This window comes from Myotis davidii, unplaced genomic scaffold, assembly GCF_000327345.1.
Source record: "Myotis davidii unplaced genomic scaffold, ASM32734v1 scaffold327, whole genome shotgun sequence".
Lineage (NCBI taxonomy): Eukaryota > Metazoa > Chordata > Mammalia > Chiroptera > Vespertilionidae > Myotis > Myotis davidii.
The window spans coordinates 1642266-1661595 of record NW_006298628.1 but is presented as its reverse complement, the minus strand read 5'-3'; the positions used below and the strand labels follow the sequence as shown (position 1 = coordinate 1661595).

General features: G+C 54.6%; 1 protein-coding gene across 2 annotated transcripts in view; it reads left to right on the top strand.

Annotated features, from left to right (window-relative positions):
• Positions 1 to 16967, top strand: part of ITGA3 (integrin subunit alpha 3) — a 20926-nt gene extending 3959 nt beyond the window's left edge. Inside the window, exons 4-24 of one of the 2 annotated variants that reach the window (XM_015570854.1) lie at positions 908 to 994; positions 1354 to 1561; positions 2018 to 2214; positions 3810 to 3898; positions 4024 to 4160; positions 4323 to 4409; positions 5567 to 5634; positions 5708 to 5844; positions 6406 to 6553; positions 6593 to 6692; positions 7002 to 7149; positions 7384 to 7452; positions 8037 to 8116; positions 8230 to 8307; positions 8823 to 8925; positions 9079 to 9261; positions 9443 to 9565; positions 10266 to 10379; positions 11237 to 11335; positions 14222 to 14347; positions 15578 to 16967. In XM_015570854.1, coding sequence (XP_015426340.1) covers positions 908 to 994; positions 1354 to 1561; positions 2018 to 2214; positions 3810 to 3898; positions 4024 to 4160; positions 4323 to 4409; positions 5567 to 5634; positions 5708 to 5844; positions 6406 to 6553; positions 6593 to 6692; positions 7002 to 7149; positions 7384 to 7452; positions 8037 to 8116; positions 8230 to 8307; positions 8823 to 8925; positions 9079 to 9261; positions 9443 to 9565; positions 10266 to 10379; positions 11237 to 11335; positions 14222 to 14347; positions 15578 to 15724 — 2528 coding nt within the window. In that variant the 3' untranslated portion in view covers positions 15725 to 16967. Of the gene's footprint in view, positions 1 to 907; positions 995 to 1353; positions 1562 to 2017; positions 2215 to 3809; positions 3899 to 4023; positions 4161 to 4322; positions 4410 to 5566; positions 5635 to 5707; positions 5845 to 6405; positions 6693 to 7001; positions 7150 to 7383; positions 7453 to 8036; positions 8117 to 8229; positions 8308 to 8822; positions 8926 to 9078; positions 9262 to 9442; positions 9566 to 10265; positions 10380 to 11236; positions 11336 to 14221; positions 14348 to 14718; positions 14860 to 15577 lie in introns of both variants that reach the window. The other variant, XM_015570853.1, reaches the window with a different exon arrangement.
• The last annotated feature ends 2363 nt before the right edge of the window (positions 16968 to 19330 follow it).

The window sequence follows — 19330 nt, the reverse complement described above, 5'->3', positions numbered from 1 at the left end:
CGGTCCTTTAGAACCTTGGTGGAACGCAGGTACTCTCCAGCAGTAGCCCCGGGGAGGCAGCCCCAGTTTGGGGGCAAGACTCGGAGGAGATAATGGCATGAAGTCTGGCATCAGTGTCCCGAGTAGGGGAAGTGTCATCTCGTCTCCATGAGCCTGGATGACCAGATTCCAGTCATGTCCCTACAACTAGCTCCTCATCCCTAAGCCTCACTTTTCTCATCTGCAAAATGGGGGAGGGGGTCCATCATTCTATTTTGCTGTTGTTGTTAATCCTCACCCAAGGATACTTTTTCCATGATTTTTAGAGAGAGTGGAAGGGAGATGGAGAGAAAGAAACATCAATGTGAGAGAGAGACATCGCTTGGTTGCCTCCTGCATGCACCCCGACCAAGGCCAGAGATCGAGCCTGCCACCAAGGTATGTGCCCTTCACTGGAAGCAAACCCAGGACCTTCAGTCCATGGGCCGATGCTCTATCCAGTGAGCCAAACCAGCAAGGGCTGCTTTTATTTTAATATGTTTTTATTGATTTCAGAGAGATGAAGGGAGAGGGAGAGAAAGATAGAAACATCAATGAGAGAGAATCATTGATTGGCTGCCTCCTGCACGCCCCCCACTACTGGGGATCAAGCCCGAAACCTGGGCATGTGCCCTGACTGGGAATTGGACCCTGACTTCCTAGTTAAGGTTCGCCATCACTGACCTAGTTCATAGATCAATGCTCAGCCACTGAGCTCACCAGCCAGGCTACTTCACAGATTGTTAAAATAAAGACGACGTGATTTGCACCTGGCAAAGTGCGCACAAATATTTTAAGAGGTTATTATTACCCCTCTCTGGGGAGGGGGCCTGGACATGGTGGAGGAAGGGGTGGTGACTTACACTCCTCTCCCCAAATCCTCCTGAAGGAAACAGCTACATGATTCAGCGGAAGGAGTGGGATTTATCCGAATACAGTTACAAGGACCAGGAGGACCAAGGAAACCTCTATATTGGTGAGTCCAGTCATGGTGGCCCAATGGGTGGTAGAGGAGGGGAGGGGCTCAGTCCCTGGCACGCTGGCCCTCTCACCTTTGGTGCCTGGTGGAAGGGTAAGGCCAGGGTACAGATGTAACTAGTGGTATTTAGTTCAATTAGCGCTTATTGTGCGCCAAGATGCAAAGTCCCTACCCTCATGGGGCTCACAGTCCAGTGTGCAGACAGGACTGGGGCTGGGCATCCAGAAGCCACTTTCTTGCCCAACGTAGAATAGAGGAATAGAAGATAATGGGGGGAGGTGACCTCGGGGGTGCATCCAGAGTAGAAGGCAACAAAGTTTACTAGGGCCTTGATTGACCACCTTCCCCCATCCCAGGGTACACGGTGCAGGTGGGCAGTGCCATCCTGCACCCTACAGACATCACCATTGTGACGGGTGCCCCGCGGCACCGACATATGGGTGCTGTCTTCTTGCTGAGCCAGGAGGTAGGCGGAGACCTGCGGAGGAGGCAGGTGCTGGAGGGCACACAGGTGGGCTCCTATTTTGGCAGCGCCATTGCCCTGGCAGACCTGAACAATGATGGGTGAGAATCCAGGGACGTTCTCCGGGGCCAGGGAGAGTGGTGAGGGGAGCAGGCTTGCCAAGGCAGAGACAGGGAGGCTTGCATTTGTTTGCACGCTGTTGCAGGGATTTGCAAATTACTCTTCTCTGTTGATTTGCAATCAGACTTTCTGGGATTCTAGACATTTGCATGCCAGTTGCATGACACCTGCTTCTCTGTGTCTATGCTGGTCATTTCTCTGGCTCTAGTGCACGTGGGCTGTTTGGGTGTGATCTGTGCATGCATGTCTTCCTCGCATGTGTTTTCTATTAGATGGGGTTATGTTGGCATTTCCTTGGCTTTCCCACGACGTATGGCCAGAGATGCCACTTGTACAGCCGTGTGCCCTGGCACAGTTATGCCTGCTAAACCACAGTTATGCTGCATATTGATGGCTGGCCTCACACTCCCATGTCCCCCTCCTTCTCTTCTGTGCAGGTGGCAGGACCTCCTGGTGGGTGCCCCCTACTACTTTGAGCAGAAGGAAGAGGTAGGGGGTGCCGTCTATGTCTTCATGAACCAGGCAGGCACCTCCTTCCCGACCCGCCCCTCCCTCCTCCTTCACGGCCCCAGTGGCTCCGCCTTTGGCTTCGCTGTGGCCAGCATTGATGACATCAACAAGGATGGATTCCAAGGTATGAGCCAGCACCCCCGCCCCAGCACCCCACTGACTGAGTGCCAGCCGCATACCAAGCTTGGCCGGGCTGGAGAGGAGAGGAGATGGGGCCCAGGCCTGGGAGCGTACAGCAGCGCTAGAGAGGGGATGTGCCGAGGGAGCCACCACAGGCGAGGAGTGAACATACTGCTGGGCATCGTGGGCTGGGCTGAGTGTGCACCGTGGAAGGGAGCCGAGGGGTACGAGATGAGATAGGACATCTGCCTGAGGTCCCCAGATCTAGCAGGTGTGGGGGGTTCGTTTCAGAGATGAGGCTAGAGAGGTGGCGTGGGGGTGAGGTGGATGTTGTTGAAAGCAGGCTGTATATTTGGGTAATGACAGAGGGGTGTCCAGAGAAGGTGTGGGGGCAGGGATCGGATATGATAACTTGGTGCCCTGGTCCCTGGTCCCTGGAAGGAGATGTGGGACGGATGGGGGCGAGCAGGGCTTGGGGTGTTAAAATCAGGAATGTCGTGTGTCAGGAGGGAGATGTTAAGAGCCAGGAAAAGGTGGGAGCCCTGGATATAGAGGATGTCACCAGAACTCTGCAGCACGTAGGGACCCCTCAGACCTGGCTGCTCGCCTGGTTGCCATGGGAGCACCTGGTGTATCTGGAAGTCGCTTCTCTGGCATCCTCAGTTTCCCAGAACATAGCTGAAAACCAAACGGAAGACAAAGGAGCCTCCAAACAGTCCAAACAGGTGACAGAGGGTTCCGCTGATGCAGCCCAAAGCCCTTACTGATACGGGAGTCACCCCGTTTCCACTCAGGACCCACTCGTTCTTCCTCCACATACTTCTCCAACAAGCTTGGCATTCTGTGTACGGAGCCTTATCAGATCAAAGGCAGCGAACTCAGAGTTGAGTCAAGTTTAAGAAGCTGAAGCAGTTTGGATTTATGCGTGGAAATAATGGTTGGAATTTTACAAGTCTGGACACTTGAACATTTAACGCTGTAGAGTTGTGATGAAAATCCCAGCCCCCCCCCTCCCCCACGCTAGAGAGACAGGCCTCCGGGATCCTCTTCTCTGCTCATCAGCTGTGTGACGTTGGGTTTTCTGAGTCTGTTTCCTCCTCTGTAAAGTGGGGACAGTGGTACCGACAGCCAGCACCCTTGTGAGGATTAGACAAAATGAGTGGCTTGCTACCTACCGGGCACAGTCAGCCATCGGGAGCCCCGGCTTTTGTGGCCCTGCTGGCGAATGACCTTAGGAGAAGCAGGTGTCTGGAGGGGAGGTTGGTGAGGGAGATGGAAGGCACTGTAATAAGGGAAAATAAACAGCAGCCGCTGGCGGGAATCGGGAGAGTGGGCCTGCGTGAGACACTAACTAGCTGTCTGACTGGGTAGGTCACTTCCCTCTCCTGGACCTACTTCCCCACATGTACAAGGAGGCAACTGGGTGCCCGTTGGTCCCAGTTTCAATCCTGAGCCACAGAGCTCTGTTTCCTGGTGATTTGAGTACTGCCTGGCAGGGTGGGGTCAAGGCTGTGCTGGGCTCTGTGGCTGGAGCACAGGATTGGGGCGACAGGGGGCCCACAGTCCCCAGGGTGACCTCACTCTGCCTCTCTTCCCCAGACATTGCTGTGGGAGCTCCGTTTGAGGGCTTGGGCACGGTATACATCTACCACAGCAGCTCCAGGGGGCTCCTGCAACAGCCCCAGCAGGTATGAATGGACAGGGCCTGGGGCCTTCCCTCCTTGGCTCGCCCACCCCCTTCTTACTCCCCCTGAGCCCCCCTTACCCAGATCCTACCCTAGAGCTCGTCTTCAGTGCTTCCCCCTGCCCCCAGGTCATCCGCGGAGAGCAGCTGGGACTCCCTGGCCTGGCTTCCTTCGGCTACTCCCTGAGCGGGAAGATGGACGTGGATGAGAACTTCTACCCAGACCTGCTCGTGGGGAGCCTGTCGGACCGCGTCGTGCTGCTGCGGTGAGCCAAGGCGACGGTGAATAGGGGCCTCTCCCCTCCCACCCTGCCTGCAGGGAGCCCTATCTCCGTCCGCCTTCATCACCAGGGCCACCCAAGCTTGAGCCCTGGCCTGGCCTGGCCTGAGGCAGGCGGGGTGCTGATGTCTGGGTGTTTCCTATGCAGGGCCAGGCCCGTCATCAACATTCTCCACAGGACCTTGGTGGCCAGGCCGTCCGTGCTGGACCCCGCGCTCTGCACAGCCACCTCCTGGTGAGACTCGCAGTCCCTGCTCTGCCCACCCTTCTTATGTATGGGCAAGCCAGGAGGGCCCTGGCTCCCAACCCCCCCGCCCCCCGCAACTCCTGAAATCCCACCAGTAGAGGGTTGATTCTTGGGTAAGCATTGCCCAGCCTACCCAACCTCGTTAAAAAGCAAAATTCCTTGCATTGGGGTGCGGGGCAGTAGGCATGGGGGTTAGGAGTGGGAGCTCTGGACTGCCTGCTTCAGATTCCAGCTATGCCCACTGCAGTGGTACGGGGCGCGGGGGAGGGGGGGTTGGGAGTGAGATCCTGGGGAGGAGGGACAAGGGGAACACCTAGTTGGGTGGAGGTGGGGAAGGAGAGAGCCACCTTGAGCAAATGATTCATCTTTCTGAGTCTCCGATTCCTGGCCTATAAAGCAAAGTTAGTAATAACCAATTCGCAGGATGGTTGTGATCATTAAATGAGATAATGTACAAAAAGCCCTTAGCATGTACCCTGTGCACCCTGAATGCTCAAAATATGTTAGCTGCTAGGATGGTGACCATGATGCAGATGGCCCCAAGGTCTTTGTGTGAGGGAGGATATTGGGTCAGAAGGCAGAGGGAAACAGGGTGGGGGAGAGGGGGCATAGAAGGAGATCTGGCCTTAGCCGGTTTGGCTCAGTGGATAGAGTGTTGGCCTGCGGACTGAAGGGTCCCGGGTTCGATTCCGGTCAAGGGCACATGCCCAGGTTGTGGGCTTGATCCCCAGTGGGGGCATGTAGGAGGCAGCCAATCCATGATTCTCTCTCATCATTGATGTTTCTATCTCTCCCTCTTCCTTCCTCTCTGAAATCAATAAAAATATTTTTAAAAACTGGTTTAAACAAAGAAGGAGATCTGGACTAGGGATCCGGAATAAGACTGGCTGGGCCACAACTCCAGGCAACCCCTTCTGCTCCCCATTGGGGACCTCTATCTCTGTTTTCTGTGACTCTAATGGGAGTGGGGAGGGAAGGAGCCAGGGACACCCCAGACCAGCTATGTGGACTCCCCGGGTTGCCCCTGCCTCTCCCCTGAAGGGCCCAGTTTCCCCTTGCCTGGTAAAGGGAGTAAGGGTGAGGGCTGGATATATCTGGGTCCCACTGTGACCCGGCCCTCCTATACGTCCCGCCTCCCCCAACAGCGTGCAGGTGGAGCTGTGCTTTGCTTACAACCAGAGTGCCGGGAACCCCAACTACAGGAGAAACATCAGTGAGTGCTGGGGTGCAAGGGGGGGGGCAGGCTCACCAGGTCACTTGCTGACCACCTGGACCTCCACCTGCAGCCCTGGCCTACACGTTGGAGGCAGACCGGGACCGCCGCCCACCCCGGCTTCGCTTTGCGCAGAGCCAGTCGGCTGTCCTTCATGGCTTCTTCTCCATGCCCGAGCGGCGCTGCCAGAACCTAGAGCTGCTCCTGATGGTGAGGGAGGCGCCAGGGGAGGGCCACGTCCCTCAAAGAGGTAGCCAGCACCCACCCTCCCCAGGCCAAGGGCGAGGGACTGGGGTCTCCCCAGAGACAGAGGTGGGGGAGGTTGCCTGGAAACCCGTGGGTCTTCGGGGGTACAGTACACAGCCCCCAGCATGTGGTAGAGGAGAGATGGAGACCTGAGAAGAGTGAGGGCTGAGACTCCTGGCTCGGCTCCGCTCTGGGGAAGTGGGTCTGTGAGTGGGGGGCAAACTCAGCCACTCTCTGGGACCTTGGGGTGAAAGGGAGACCTCAGCTGTGGAGCCCAGGGATGAAGGGAGGCTCACACCTCCCCAGGCTATCCCTGCACCCCGTCTCACCTGTGGATCAAGGTGGTAGGAAGGGGATCAATTTGGTTATAGGACAAGAGGAGGTTCAGCCTTCCTGGGGGGGGGGTGTCCTTCCCAGGTGGAGTGGGGGTGCCTACGCTCCTCCCTGGGGACTCCGGGTGGTGTCAGGATTCAACTCGGCAGGGAGGGCGGTGCGGAGCTGGGCTCAGCTCGCCCTCCTTCCCAGGACAACATCCGCGACAAACTCCGCCCCATCGTCATCTCCATGAACTACTCGTTACCTTTGCGTTTGCCCGACCACCCCCGGCTGGGCTTGCGGTCCCTGGACGCCTACCCGGTCCTCAACCAGGCACAGGCTCTGGAGAACCACACTGCCCCGGTGGGTCCTGCGCTGCTCACGCCGCTGTCCCCCCAGGTCCACTTCCAGAAGGAGTGCGGGCAGGACAACAAGTGCGACAGCAACCTGCAGATGCAGGCGGCCTTCGTGTCGGAGCAGGGGCAGCGGCTGAACAGGTGCACCCTGGGCCGCACCTATTGGCCAAGGGTGGGGAGGCCTTCCTTAGCTTCCGGGATCGAGGGGCGGAGATCCCAGGGGTGGGGCCTCAGAGGGAGGCGAGGCTGAGAGGCCGGACTTTACTTGTCCAGGTAGGATGTGTAACTGACCTTCACCGGCCTTCTCTCCCCTGCGAGACTAGAGGGCGGGGCCTGGCTGTGCGGAGTAGGGGCTTTCTAGAGTTAGTAGACCAAAGGGGCGGGGCCTAAAGGGGGCGGGGCGGGGCCTGGGCGGGCTTTGGGCTCAGTCTAAGGCTCCTCCCTTTTCAGGCTCCAGTACAGCAAAGACCTCCGGAAACTGTTCCTGAGCATCAATGTGACCAACACCCCAAGCAGGGAGCGGGCTGGGGAAGACGCCCACGAGGCGCTGCTCACCCTGGCGGTGCCCCCCGCCCTGCTGCTGTCCTCAGTGCGCCCTGTGAGTACCCCGCCCGGGCTCCATCATGTACTTGCATCCTTAGATGCATGTCGTTTACATGTGTTGTCATGTGTCCCCTCTTCTCTGGGCTGGGCCTCCTCCGGTGCCTGCGGCATCTCTGTTGCTAAGGGAACCCTGTTCTCATGCCTCTGGGGCTTCAGACCCTGTGATACAGGGAAGGGGCGGGACCAGCCCTCCTCTGACCACCCAGATGGCATTATCTTCTTTCCTTAGTCTGGAACCTGCCAGGCCAACGAGACCATCCTCTGTGAGCTGGGGAACCCCTTCAAACGGAACCAGAGGGTAAGCCCGGGCCGCATTCTCCAAGGCGACTCCCTATTCTTCTCGCTTCACCCTGCCTGCTTCCTGGCCCTCCTTGAAGCAAAGAGCCAGCGTGGGGGAGGAGGAGATCAGAAAGGGGTGCGGAGAGATCCAGGGACTGAGAAAAATGGAGCTACTAGTGAGCTGTGCACAAAGCGAGAGGTGGTGGAGATGAGGAAACCAGTTTGGCAGAGCACCTCCTCTGGGCCAGGCTGCAAGCCCAACACTTTGCTTCTTCTATATGACTAATTCTTACAGCCTTCGGAGGTGGCAGATGCTGTTTCACAGACAGAAACACAGGCTTAGAAAGTTTTAATAACTGACTTAAGGTCATGTAGCTCAAAAGTAGCCGAGTTGTCACTGACAGAGAAGAGGAAAGGGGACGCGGAGATGTGACTGGGAAGGTACAAGAGTGGAGATGGGTGGGGAGGTGGAGAACCCTCACCCAGGATCGGGGGAAGAAGAGGCCGGAGAACCGATGTAGCATAGGATTGAGCCCCCGCCCCAGGGCATCACCCCTGCGTGGCCCCAAACACCCTTCTCTGCCTCCCTGGCCATCATGGCAGATGGAGCTGCTCATCGCCTTCGAGATCATTGGGGTGACCCTGCACACAAGGGAATTCCAGGCGCAGCTGCAGCTCTCCACGTAAGTGACCTTGCAAAGCCAGGCTGTATTGGGGTTAAGGGGTCCTGGGACCTCCCCCAGCCCCAGCCTCAGCTGACATATCTCCTTACCCACTCCCCGCACTTCCTTCCCAGGTCAAGTCACCAGGACAACCTGTTGCCCATGACCCTGACTCTGCTGGTGGACTACACGCTCCAGGCCTCGCTTAGCATGTAGGTACTACCGTGACCCCCAGTCTTCTCTTCCTGAGCTAGGGCTCCCTGTCCTCAAGGTGTCTCCAAGCTTCTCTGACACACCTCTCTTGGCCTGGTTTCCCGAGGCCTTTCCATCCCCTGGATCACCCCTCCCCTTAACAACAACCACTGTCATTGTTGTGGTTCTTATTCCTCCTGCAAAGCCAGCAGCAGTGGAGGAATCAGCAACTCTGGGGAATAAGGTGTTGGTACCATCTCTTGACAGCTCATTGTGCTACGGATGTTCTATACATCATCTCATTGGCTCTTCACAACAGCCCATGATATAGCAACAGTTATTAACTCCACTTTACAGATGAGGAAACTGAGGCTCAAAAAGGGTCAATAACTTGCTTGAGGCCACCGAGCTATGGCCGGACTGGAATTTATCTTAGATCTGCCTAATGTCCGAGGGAGTTAACCAACTTGGGTGCCACCCCCTCTGCCAGAGCCCCTCCTGCCTCCTGTGACTCCAGCATCTTTCTTACCACTAGGGTGAGTCAACGGCTACAAAGCTACTTTTCGGGAATGGTGATGGGCGAGTCTGGCATGAAAACTGTGGAGGACGTGGGAAGCCCTCTCAAGTATGAGTTCCAGGTAAGGGGACTCTGGGACCCTGGGCCGGAGACTTCTGGGAAGGGTGATGGGGCAGTTCTTTCTGTCTGGGATGTCAGGCTGTGAGGGTGGGGGTTGGTGAGATAGAGGTGGTTTCCTAGGAGATAGTAATCTTGACACCCTTTGTGCCCACAGGTGGGCCCAGTGGGAGAAGGGCTGGCAGTCCTGGGGACTCTGGTCCTAGGGCTGGAGTGGCCCTATGAAGTTGCCAATGGCAAGTGGCTGCTCTACCCCACGGAGATCACCATCCGAGGCAACGGGTCCTGGACCTGCCAACCACCAGGAGACCTTGTCAACCCTCTCAACCTCACTCTCTCAGTAAGGACACCACAGGGATCTTTCATTTGCATCTCATTTGCATGCTGCAGGGCAGAAAGGCCAGCGTCTTCCCACCCCTCCCCTCACACTCTTAGGGACCCTGCCTCTCCCCCTGCGCTTTCTTCCTCTCCTCACCTCCGCTCATTCCTTCCTCCCAGCAAAGCTCCTGTTCCCTCTTCAGGTCCCTGAGGACAGACCCCCATCACCACAGCGCAGGCGGCGACAGCTGGACCCGGGGGGAGTCCAGGGCCCCCCACCTGTTCCTCTGGCTGCTGCCAAAAAAGCCAAGTCTGAGACCGTATTGGTGAGTGGCCAGGGTTGGAGAGGGTTGTGGCCACACATCCAGGGGGCTTGCGAAACAAGGGGAGTAGGGACTGTTCACCAGGAGACCCCAGTCTGATGAGGTGACATAACCCTTGTCCTCAGGAGCCCCTAGTCAGAGCAGCTGGACTCATCTGCTGCCCCCAGGGGGCACCTCACTGCGCTTGCCCTTGGGGGTACAGTCAATACAGTGGACCAAAGGAAGAGACACTGGCTCTAGTCCCAGGACCCCCCAGCCTGTTGGAGTGATAGAGCTGCTCAGCCTTGGACATTAGGGCTGGAATGGGGAAGGCGGAGTAGGGTGCCCCTGTCCAAAGGGAGACAGGAAGAGAATTGGAAGGAAGTAGCGGCCTAGCTGGGTGGAGGTGGAGGCGGTATCCGAGGTGGGGGCTCAGTGTGGGAGGAGGCTGGGAAAGGGATGTTGTAGATGGGGCCCCATTTCCATGAGCAGATATCAGATTTCATGTTATCCATGTCCCTGGCATCTATAAGTGGTTGACCCAAAGAATATGTCTTAAACATATACTGGTAAGTATGGGGGTGAGGGTATACATGAGTGAAGGGCTGAGGTCAGGGCCCTTTGGGTCAGCCACGGGCAGGGGAGGAGTCGAAGGTAAGGGGCAAAGCATGAAGACTCTGGACACCCAGCCTGTCTCGTGCCCTGTGTTCCCTGCCTACCGCAGAGCTGTGGCAGTGTCCACACCCGCTGTGTGTGGCTGGAGTGCCCCATTCCTGATGCCCCTGTCCTCACCAACGTGACAGTGCGGGCTCGAGTGTGGAACAGCACCTTCATTGAGGTCAGTGCCTGGGTCTGGAGGTCTCCCCTGCCACCTGCCTGGGTGGGGAGAACAACAGGGAGAGGGGGAGGCCAGGGTCACAGCAAGGCCTCATGTGTGTGCATGCATGTGTGTGTGCGTGTGCGTGCGTGTGTGTGTCAAGGACAGCGTCATGTTGTATACAGGACAGGTTGGACACCTGTCATTGTGTGCTGTGTCAGTGTTAGTTTCTGTGCCTGGTTGTGGACATGACATGTTTGTCTCCAGCCAAAATGACCTTCTCTCATGTGTCCATTGTTCTGTCATGTGCCCACGACTTTCCCACCTCCCTGCCTTTGACATGCTACTCCTTGCCTCTAGAATGCCAGCTCCCCTCTTTTATCTCTGGATGGAAACTCCTATTCACCCCTAAAAGTCCCCCTCAGATGCTTCACCACCAGTGAGGTCTTTCCAGCTGAAAATGATCTGTCCTCCAAGATTATAAATGTTTTCAGTTTTGTGAGCCATACAGTTTCTGTTGCAACTACACAGTTCCTCCATGCAGCACAAAGCTGCCGTAGACCACGGTACATGATCCGGCATGACTGCGTGCCCCAGGTACTTTACTTACAAAAGCAGGCAGCAGGCCAGACTTAGGCCACACACCTGACCTAGACTGTGACCTTCATTGTCTCTGTTGTTCTCAGCACCCAGCACAGGATCCGATGCACAAGTGAATGAATGATGCGCATTTGTGTGGGGGGAGGCCTGGCTGTCAGATCCTTTGGGTGCTGCTGAAGGATGCTGTGTGGTGAGGGGGTACCCTGGGGGGGGGGCGGAAGCTTAGGGTCAGGAGGGAGGCTCATCTGATTCTTTTAACCCAACCATTTTCCCCGCAGGATTACAGAGACTTTGACCGAGTCAGGGTAACCAGCTGGGCTACCCTGTTCCTCCGAACCAGCGTCCCCACCATCAACATGGAGAACAAGACTGTGCGGGTGAGTGAGCCTGTTGCCTGGCCAGGGCCTGGAGCTCAGGGCATCTTCTCAGAGCCTTTCACACACGTCAGCTTAGTGGTCCTCAGTCCTGGCAGCACACTAGATCCTCTGATGCAATGAGATCTGAGTCTGTGGAGGTGGGACCCGGCAGTGGTTCCTTTAAAAACCCCACCACCCCGTGATTTTAATGGGCAGCCGTGGTTGAGAACCTCTGCTTGACCTTATTTGATTCACACAACATCGCCACGAGGATGTCCCATCTCCAAGCAAACTTGGAAAAAAGGTTCCCAGACTTAATTCTGAGTTATACCTGGAAGAGTAAATATGACAGAGTTTCTAATAAATTGTTGTGAAAAGGATATAAATGGAGATATGTAGGAAATACAGATAGGAGACGAATGGAGGGTTGGTTAAATATGTTATGGTACATTTCTTAAAATATATTAAGGTACTGGAGGAAGGGATAGAAAGATGCATGGAACTGCACAGAAACGTATTTTATTATACAGATGGCATTTTTAATCAGTAGAGAAAGGTGGGTTGTTAAATCATGTTGGAAGAGCACATTTGGAAGTTAAAGACAAACCCCTACCTCACACCATAAATAAAAATATACGTTTGAGTTAGACTAAACATTTAAAATAGGAAATAAAGCCTAATATACCAGAGAAAATTTAGAAAAATAATAATAATTTTTAATTATGTGGAGAGGGAGTTATTTTAGTAAACCCAGAAGTCACAAAGGGAAAATTTGACTACATGAAACTTTAAATTTATATACAGGCATACCTTGGAGATATGGTAGGTTTGGTTCCAGACCACCTCAGTAAAGTAACTATCACAATACACAGAGTCCCATGAATTTTTTGGTTTCCCAGTGCATATAAAAGTTATGTTTACACTATCCTGTAGCCTATTAAGTGTGCAATAGCATTGTATCAAAAAACACAATGTATACACTTTACTGCTGAAAAATGCTAACCATCTTCTGTTGGAAAAATGGCGCCAATAGACTTGCTTAATGCAGGGTTTCCACAAACCTTCAGCTTGAAAAAAAAATGCAATGTCTTCAAAGTCCAGTAACATGAAGCCTGCCTGTCCAGCACAAGAGCTGGTAAGGAAACGAAAAGGGCGAGAGATATATTGCTTTTTAAAAAGTCTATGGCACATATGCCGAAGTATTGACATATATTTAATGTGTAAAGGGCAACATAAAATAAACAGACAGTGTACATATTGTAAAAGACAAATGTTTAACTCAATAGTAAAGAAATAAAAATAGCAGCACAAGACTGTTATCCTATCGGATCAGGAAATATGAGGAAGAGTCATTCTATGTGGTGCTGATGCGCCGGAAGGAAATGCTTTGGATTGGAGTCTAAATTGATGGATTCTTTTTGGAGATGAGTTTGTCAATATCTATTTACAACTTAAAATGCACATCTCCTTTGCCCAGCACAGACTTAAGGAGCTAATAGGATAAGTATGTGAACATAAATATATGGGGCTCTTTTAAAGCGTCGTTTATAATGACATGAAATTGGAAACAATCTACGTGTCTTTCAGTGGATTGGTTCAATAAATTATGGCACGTTTCTCCAATGACGATGCAGTTATCAGAAGAGACCAGGGTGATCTTTATTAATGGCATCAAAGGGTGATGATATTAAGTGAAAAGGGAAGCAGGTCGCAAAAGAGTGTGTACAGTCCATATAGATCCCATTTATGTGGGAGAAAAAAGTACACATATTTAACACACGCACTAAAATATGGAAAGGGAGTCACTAAAATGTTGGAGATGGTTATTTCTCAGGAGTAAAATTATAAGGAGCTTTTGGTTTTCTTTGTAGCATCTGTAGTTTAAAAAATAATAAAATGATTTTTAAAGAAATAATCATGCATAACCAGAAAAAAACTTCCTAGTTATATGTGAAATATATTTAATATATAATATAATTTTGTATCATAACATATGTCATATATTGTTACATGTAATATAATATATATTTCATGTGTGTGTGTGTGTGTGTGTGTGTGTGTATCTCCATTGTAGGGGAAGAAAAAGAATGGTACTATCTGCTATGCATTCTCTATTGTTTTGTAAATATTTATGGATTGCTTACTGTGTACCAAGTATTGTTCAAAGCAGTTTATTCATATTACATGCATTCAGTCCTCCCAGGAACCTATTAGGTAGGTATTATTATCCAGTCCCCATTTTACAGATGAGCAGAGAGGTTAGGCGACTTACCCGAGGTCACACAGCTAGTGAATAGCACAGTTGGGACTTGAACCCTCTAGAGCAGTGGTCCGCAAACTGAGGCTCGCAAGCCACGTGCGGCTCTTTGGCCCCTTGAGTGTGGCTCTTCCTAAGCCTTAAGTTAATAACAATGTACCTACCAATATAGTTTAAGTTTCAAATATTTGGCTCTCAAAAGAAATTTCAGTCGTTGTACTGTTGATCGTTGGCTCTGTTGACTAATGAGTTTGCCGACCACTGCTCCAGAGAGCCTGGCTCCAGAACACAATCTTTGGGCCACTCTATGAGGCAGGCATTATGATCCCCTGAGCAGAGACCATGAAATGGAGACTCAGAGAGCTGACCTGTCCAAGGCCACACAGCTCGTCAGGGATGGAGCTGGTACCCCAGCCTGGATGTGTGCATCACAAACCCAAGTTCTAGGCTGCCTCCCAGATCTGAGACTGTTCCTTTGGAGAAACCAGATCTTGGCTGAATCGGCTGCTCTCGGGGGCCTTTTCCAGTCCCTGCGCGCCCCCTACTGGCAGTAGGTCGAACAGCAGGGTCAGGGACCAAGCTGGGCCGGGAAGCAGGAGCACGGGGCCTAAGGGGGCGGACACAGGCCTGAGCCCCTTTCCCCCCTCCAGTTCTCCGTGGACATTGACTCCGAGCTGGTGGAGGAGATACCAACCGACATCGAGCTGTGGCTGGTGCTTGTGGCCGTGGGGGCCGGGCTGCTGCTGCTGGGGCTCATCATCCTCCTGCTGTGGAAGGTGAGGACCCCAGCTGGCCTCCGGGACCGCCTGCCAGCAGCCCCTCAGCCACTCACCCTTCACCCCACCCCTCACTTCCATCGCACCCCCACCCTGCCCTTCTCCCATGTCCTCCCGCCTTCTCCCCAGCTTTCAGTCTCACCCCCTGCCCCTCCTCACCTCACCCACGGGGATGCTCCGACCTGGGTTAATGGGGGGCCCTGCAGACTGGAAAGGGGAATCCAGGAACTCTGGCCTCTGGCCACACCGCCCCGCTGGGGCTGGAACCCAGGCCTCCAGGCTCTCCAGTCCTAAGCCCCCTCCATCCATGAGTGCTGCTGGCCAGGACCCCCAGCTCTCCCTGACCACCCCTCCCACCCTCCCCTCCGCAGTGCGGCTTCTTCAAGCGAGCCCGCACTCGCGCCCTGTATGAAGCTAAGAGGCAGAAGGCCGAGATGAAGAGCCAGCCGTCAGAGACAGAGAGGCTGACCGAAGACTACTGAGGGGGCAGCCCCCGCCCCCACCCCGCCCGGGTAACTTGGCCTCCGGGCCCTCTTCCCTGAGCCCCCCAGCTGGCTGGGGCCTCTGACTCTGTCCTATCTGCTCCTCTTCCTTCATGGGACCTCTCTGTACCTCACTCTGTCCCCAGCGCCACCCCAAAGAGCAGGCCACTCTGTCGGCCTCCCTGCCACGCCCCGGGAGAGCTGGTGGTGTCTTTCCTCACCAGCCTCCCCACTGAGCCCCTCGAGGACTTGGGACCCCAGAGTAGCCATAAAACCCTCCCATGCTTCCTAGCCAAGACCAAGGCGAGGCCTCCTCTCTGTAGCTCACAAGGCAAATTTCCAGATGCTTCTACACCCCCATTTCCACCTCTAGAGAAGGAGGGGGCTCGTAGAGTCCTGCCTCCTGGGAACCAGCACTGTCCCTCCTGGGAACCCCCACCAGGGTGACCCCTGACCCCTCCCCACACTGTGGTCAGGATAGATCCCCACCCTTCCTAGTCCTCCCATCAGCAACCCCGGCGGCCACCCCTACCTCCATCTGCCTCTCCCTCTCCTCTCGGCCCTCCTCACTCCTCCTTCCTCTGGGGACGGTGGGGAACCTCGTCCTCCCGGTCTCGGTGCAGGGAATTGGTGTGTTTGGTTTGGATCGGGGGTCCTGGCTTTGAGGACCTCTGGGTGGGGGAGGAAAGGGCTGGGCACATCTTCCCACAGGCCGCTGACGTCCTTCCTCCCCTCCTCCCAACTCCAGTGTGACTTCTTTAAGCGGACCCGCTATTACCAGATCATGCCCAAGTACCACGCCGTGCGGATCCGGGAGGAGGAACGCTACCCACCTCCAGGGGGCACCCTGCCCACCAAGAAGCACTGGGTGACCAGCTGGCAGACGTGGGATTGATACTACTGACGCCCTCCCTGATCCCGCCCCTGCGCCCCTGGTGTCCCCTTCTTCCTTTGTCATATGTTAAGTTATGCCCCGATAGTCTGCAGGGGCCACGGCCTTTGGCTGGCACCAGTGGGTTCGGGCACACACACCTCCTTGAGCGCGCATGCACATGCCATCTGACCACGGGCTTCTCCACGCAGGAGGGCTGGGGCCGTGGACTTTGCTACGCCGAGCACACTGCAGCCCTGTGCCCTGGACACACGTGGGTCCCACTGCTTGTGGACTGTGCTTGTGCACCACAGAGGGTGCGTGGACATGCGTGTGCCGGCCTTTGCCGCTGCCAAAACCAAGCCCGAGGGCCTCTGCCAGAGCCGGGAAGGAAAGGCCCCGAAGTGGTGACCCCTCCCCTACATACACTGGACCCATCTTGAGCCATAGTCACTGGGTGGACTCCGCTCTTGAGACGAAAACTACTGACAGGGAACGGCCCGCAGCCTCCAAGCTGTAGTTCCTGACACCGTGAGAGAACGCGGGTGGGGTGGATCTGCCCGAGGCTGTCCAAGGGGGCGTTTGCAGGACTGGGCATGCTCAGACGAGAGCAGAATGAGCTAGAAAGAAGGTCACAGGATGGCTTTCTTTCGTGGACCGCTGCGAAGCCTCTGTCCTCAGCCGCGGCGTGCTCTAGTGGGGAGCGCAGCCTGAAGGAGCAAGGATGGACAAGCTGCTAGGCAGCCTGGACACGCTGCGCTGGGACCGCCCTGGGAGCACAGAGGATCCTCCACCGAGGAGCGGACTGGCTGGTCCCGGGCCAAGGAGATGCTGGAAGGATACAGAGGAAATGCCACTCCTCACCCACCGCTACTGTCCTGGCGTCTGCAGGGCCTGGAGAGACCCCCACGAGATCGCAGAGGGAGCGACACTTGAATGTAGGACAGGGAGGGAGCCCTGTCCCTGACCCATCGGCCACACCTCACTCCGTCCCCACCCGCCATGGGCTGAGGGCCTCGAAGTGGAGTTCTTGGCTGGCCTGGGCTTTCATCGTCAACCAGCTCTGCCTTCCTCCCTATGGGCTGAGTCCTGAGGCCCATTCGGGAAGTTGAGGCTGGTTCCGGAAACCCCCTCCTGCCCCCTGCCTGTCAGCAGGCCCCCCGCCCCTTCCACGGTACTGTAGCCGGGGAGCTCCCTCCCCCTCCTTGTGCCTTCTTTGTACATAGGCTTCTCACACCAATAAACAGCTCCCTGTTTGTACACACTGCAGCTGCCTCCACCCCTCACCCCTCCTCCTCCATTCTGACGGACCATGATGTCTGGCTGCCCCCAGGTGGACAAAGCGCAATGCAGGGGTCTTAAGGCCGGGAGGGTGAAGGCTGATGGAGGAGATACCTCCTCTGCTCTCAGGGATGCTCTAGTCTAAGGGCTGGTCATACACGGGGAACTGAAATGCAGAAAGTAAGAGGAGCAGGAAGGCTTGAGTAGAGCGGATGGAATAAAAAATGGCTTTTTGGTGGCCAGTGAGCTGGTTCTAGGGAGGGAGCGGGGGGGGGGGTGATATGCAGAGTCTGGAAGAGGCAGGAAGCTACGTGCTGTAGAAACAGGTAGTCCTAGGTAACAGAGGCAGGAGCCTGGGTGCAAGGGTGGGAGCCAAGAGCCCCTCCTACCCCTGTGGCTTAATTCAGGTGAGGACCAGCTTTTCTGCCTCAATCCCCACCACCACCACCTGCAGGTGTCATGATGAGTAGATAATCAGGAGGTGAACCAGTGACCCAAGGCCTCCTTCCCAGCAGGGTTCTGGGAGCCCTCGTCACATGGACACTCCCCCCGAGTGCTTCAGTCCTGAGCTGACATCGCCCCCTCCCCAGCATCGGATCAAGCCCTCCGCCTCCTCCTCTGCCCTAGGTTGTTCCCTCACACAGGCCTCGGGAATGGAGGAAGGCTCTTTTCCCCTTGACTTCCTCCTAAATGAGGGCACAGGTCCTTCTAGTCACTTTCCCCAAGGCTGTGGCCTTTGGTGAGACTTCACTGATTTTATTACCTGGAGAAGTCTAGACACAGGTTCTCTGAGAGCCCACAGACCAGGCCGTTCCCTGGGGAACTGCTCCTGGATACCTCCCAGCCTGCCTCAATGCAGCAGCTGCCTGCCCCCCGCCCCTCCGTAAGAGCCCACCTCACAGAGTCGTGGGCCCAGTGCCCCACTCCCCTTTCTGTGCTGGGATTGCTGGTTCCCAGGTCGATTGGCAGTGGACTGTCCAGTTCCTTTAGGAAAAGAAACCTCAACCCCTACCCAGAGCTCTCAAAACCAGTCATCGGACGCCTCAGTTTATTTTCCAGAATCTGTTATTCTCTACGTCAGCAATAACATGTAGGTTATCAAAGTCCAGCTCCAGTTGAACCAGCTCAGTCCAGACCTTTGCAGCCACCTCCTTCTTAAGAAAAAGGTGGGATCGCCTGGCTGGTGTGGCTCAGTGGTTGGTATTGACCTATGAGCCAGGAGATCATGGTTCGATTCCTGGTCAGGGCACGTGCCAGGGTTGCAGGCTCAATCCCCAGTGGGGGGCATGCAGGAGGCAGCTGATTAATGATTCTATCTCATCATTGACGTTTCTATCTCTCCCTCTCCCTTCCTCTCTGAAATCAATAAAAAATATATTTTAGAAAAGAAAAAGGTGGCATCTATATGCATCCTTCCAGCCAGCTTTAGAGGCCCAGCCCCCAGCTCCTATGAGCAGCTGCTTAGATGAGAAACACACACACACACACACACACAAACACGAGAATAAGTCATTTTCAGGACTGGTGCAGCTACACTTTTATGAAAGAAACATAATGGCAGAGACAACAATGCCCACTTTCATAAAAGGACCCTCTATACCACCAAGCTTCCTGAGCTCCTTGGGGCCACGGTACCTCCCAACCGTTACAGAAGAGGGCCGTGGCTCTCGTATCCAGGCAGAAGAGGCAGCATTTGCAACAGCTTGGAGACTGGAGGCTGACTCAAAGCAGGAGAGAAGTATGGTTTGGAGTTGAGCAGTGGAATATGGAGAAATGAGGCTAGCTAGATAGTTAAGCCAAAGCAGATCACGTGAGAACTTGAAAGGCTCCAGTAAAAAGTGGAGAGTCAAAAAAAAAAAAAGTGGAGAGTATTTGAAAGGCTGTAAGCAAGAGAAGTAACAAGTTCAGATTTGCTGTAAATGAGCCTCAGTTTCCTCATCTATAAAATGGAGCTATTAATAGCATCATAGAGCTGGTGAAGAATTAAATGATAAAATGCATACAAACAGTGCCTGGCACATAGGTTATTATTCATCAGCTAAGAGTCCCTTCCATGTGCGGCCTTGCCCATAGCTCTGTGTTGGCTATAACCTCATTCTGTTACGTCTATTCATTTAGTTATTTACTCATGCAGCTAGCTCCAAAACTGAGAAATGATGTGCCTTAATCCTGTCTGTGTTTACTGTTCCCAGCACAAAGCCTAGCACATATTAAGCACTTGGCAAGTGTAGGCCCAGGACTGAGCAGTGAAAAGGCAAAACCATCAAAAAGGCGAGTCGGTGGACAGGACATACCACATCCAACCGCGAGAGGGCGCGCTACGCTCCTCCCAGAGAGCTGGGGCTGCTG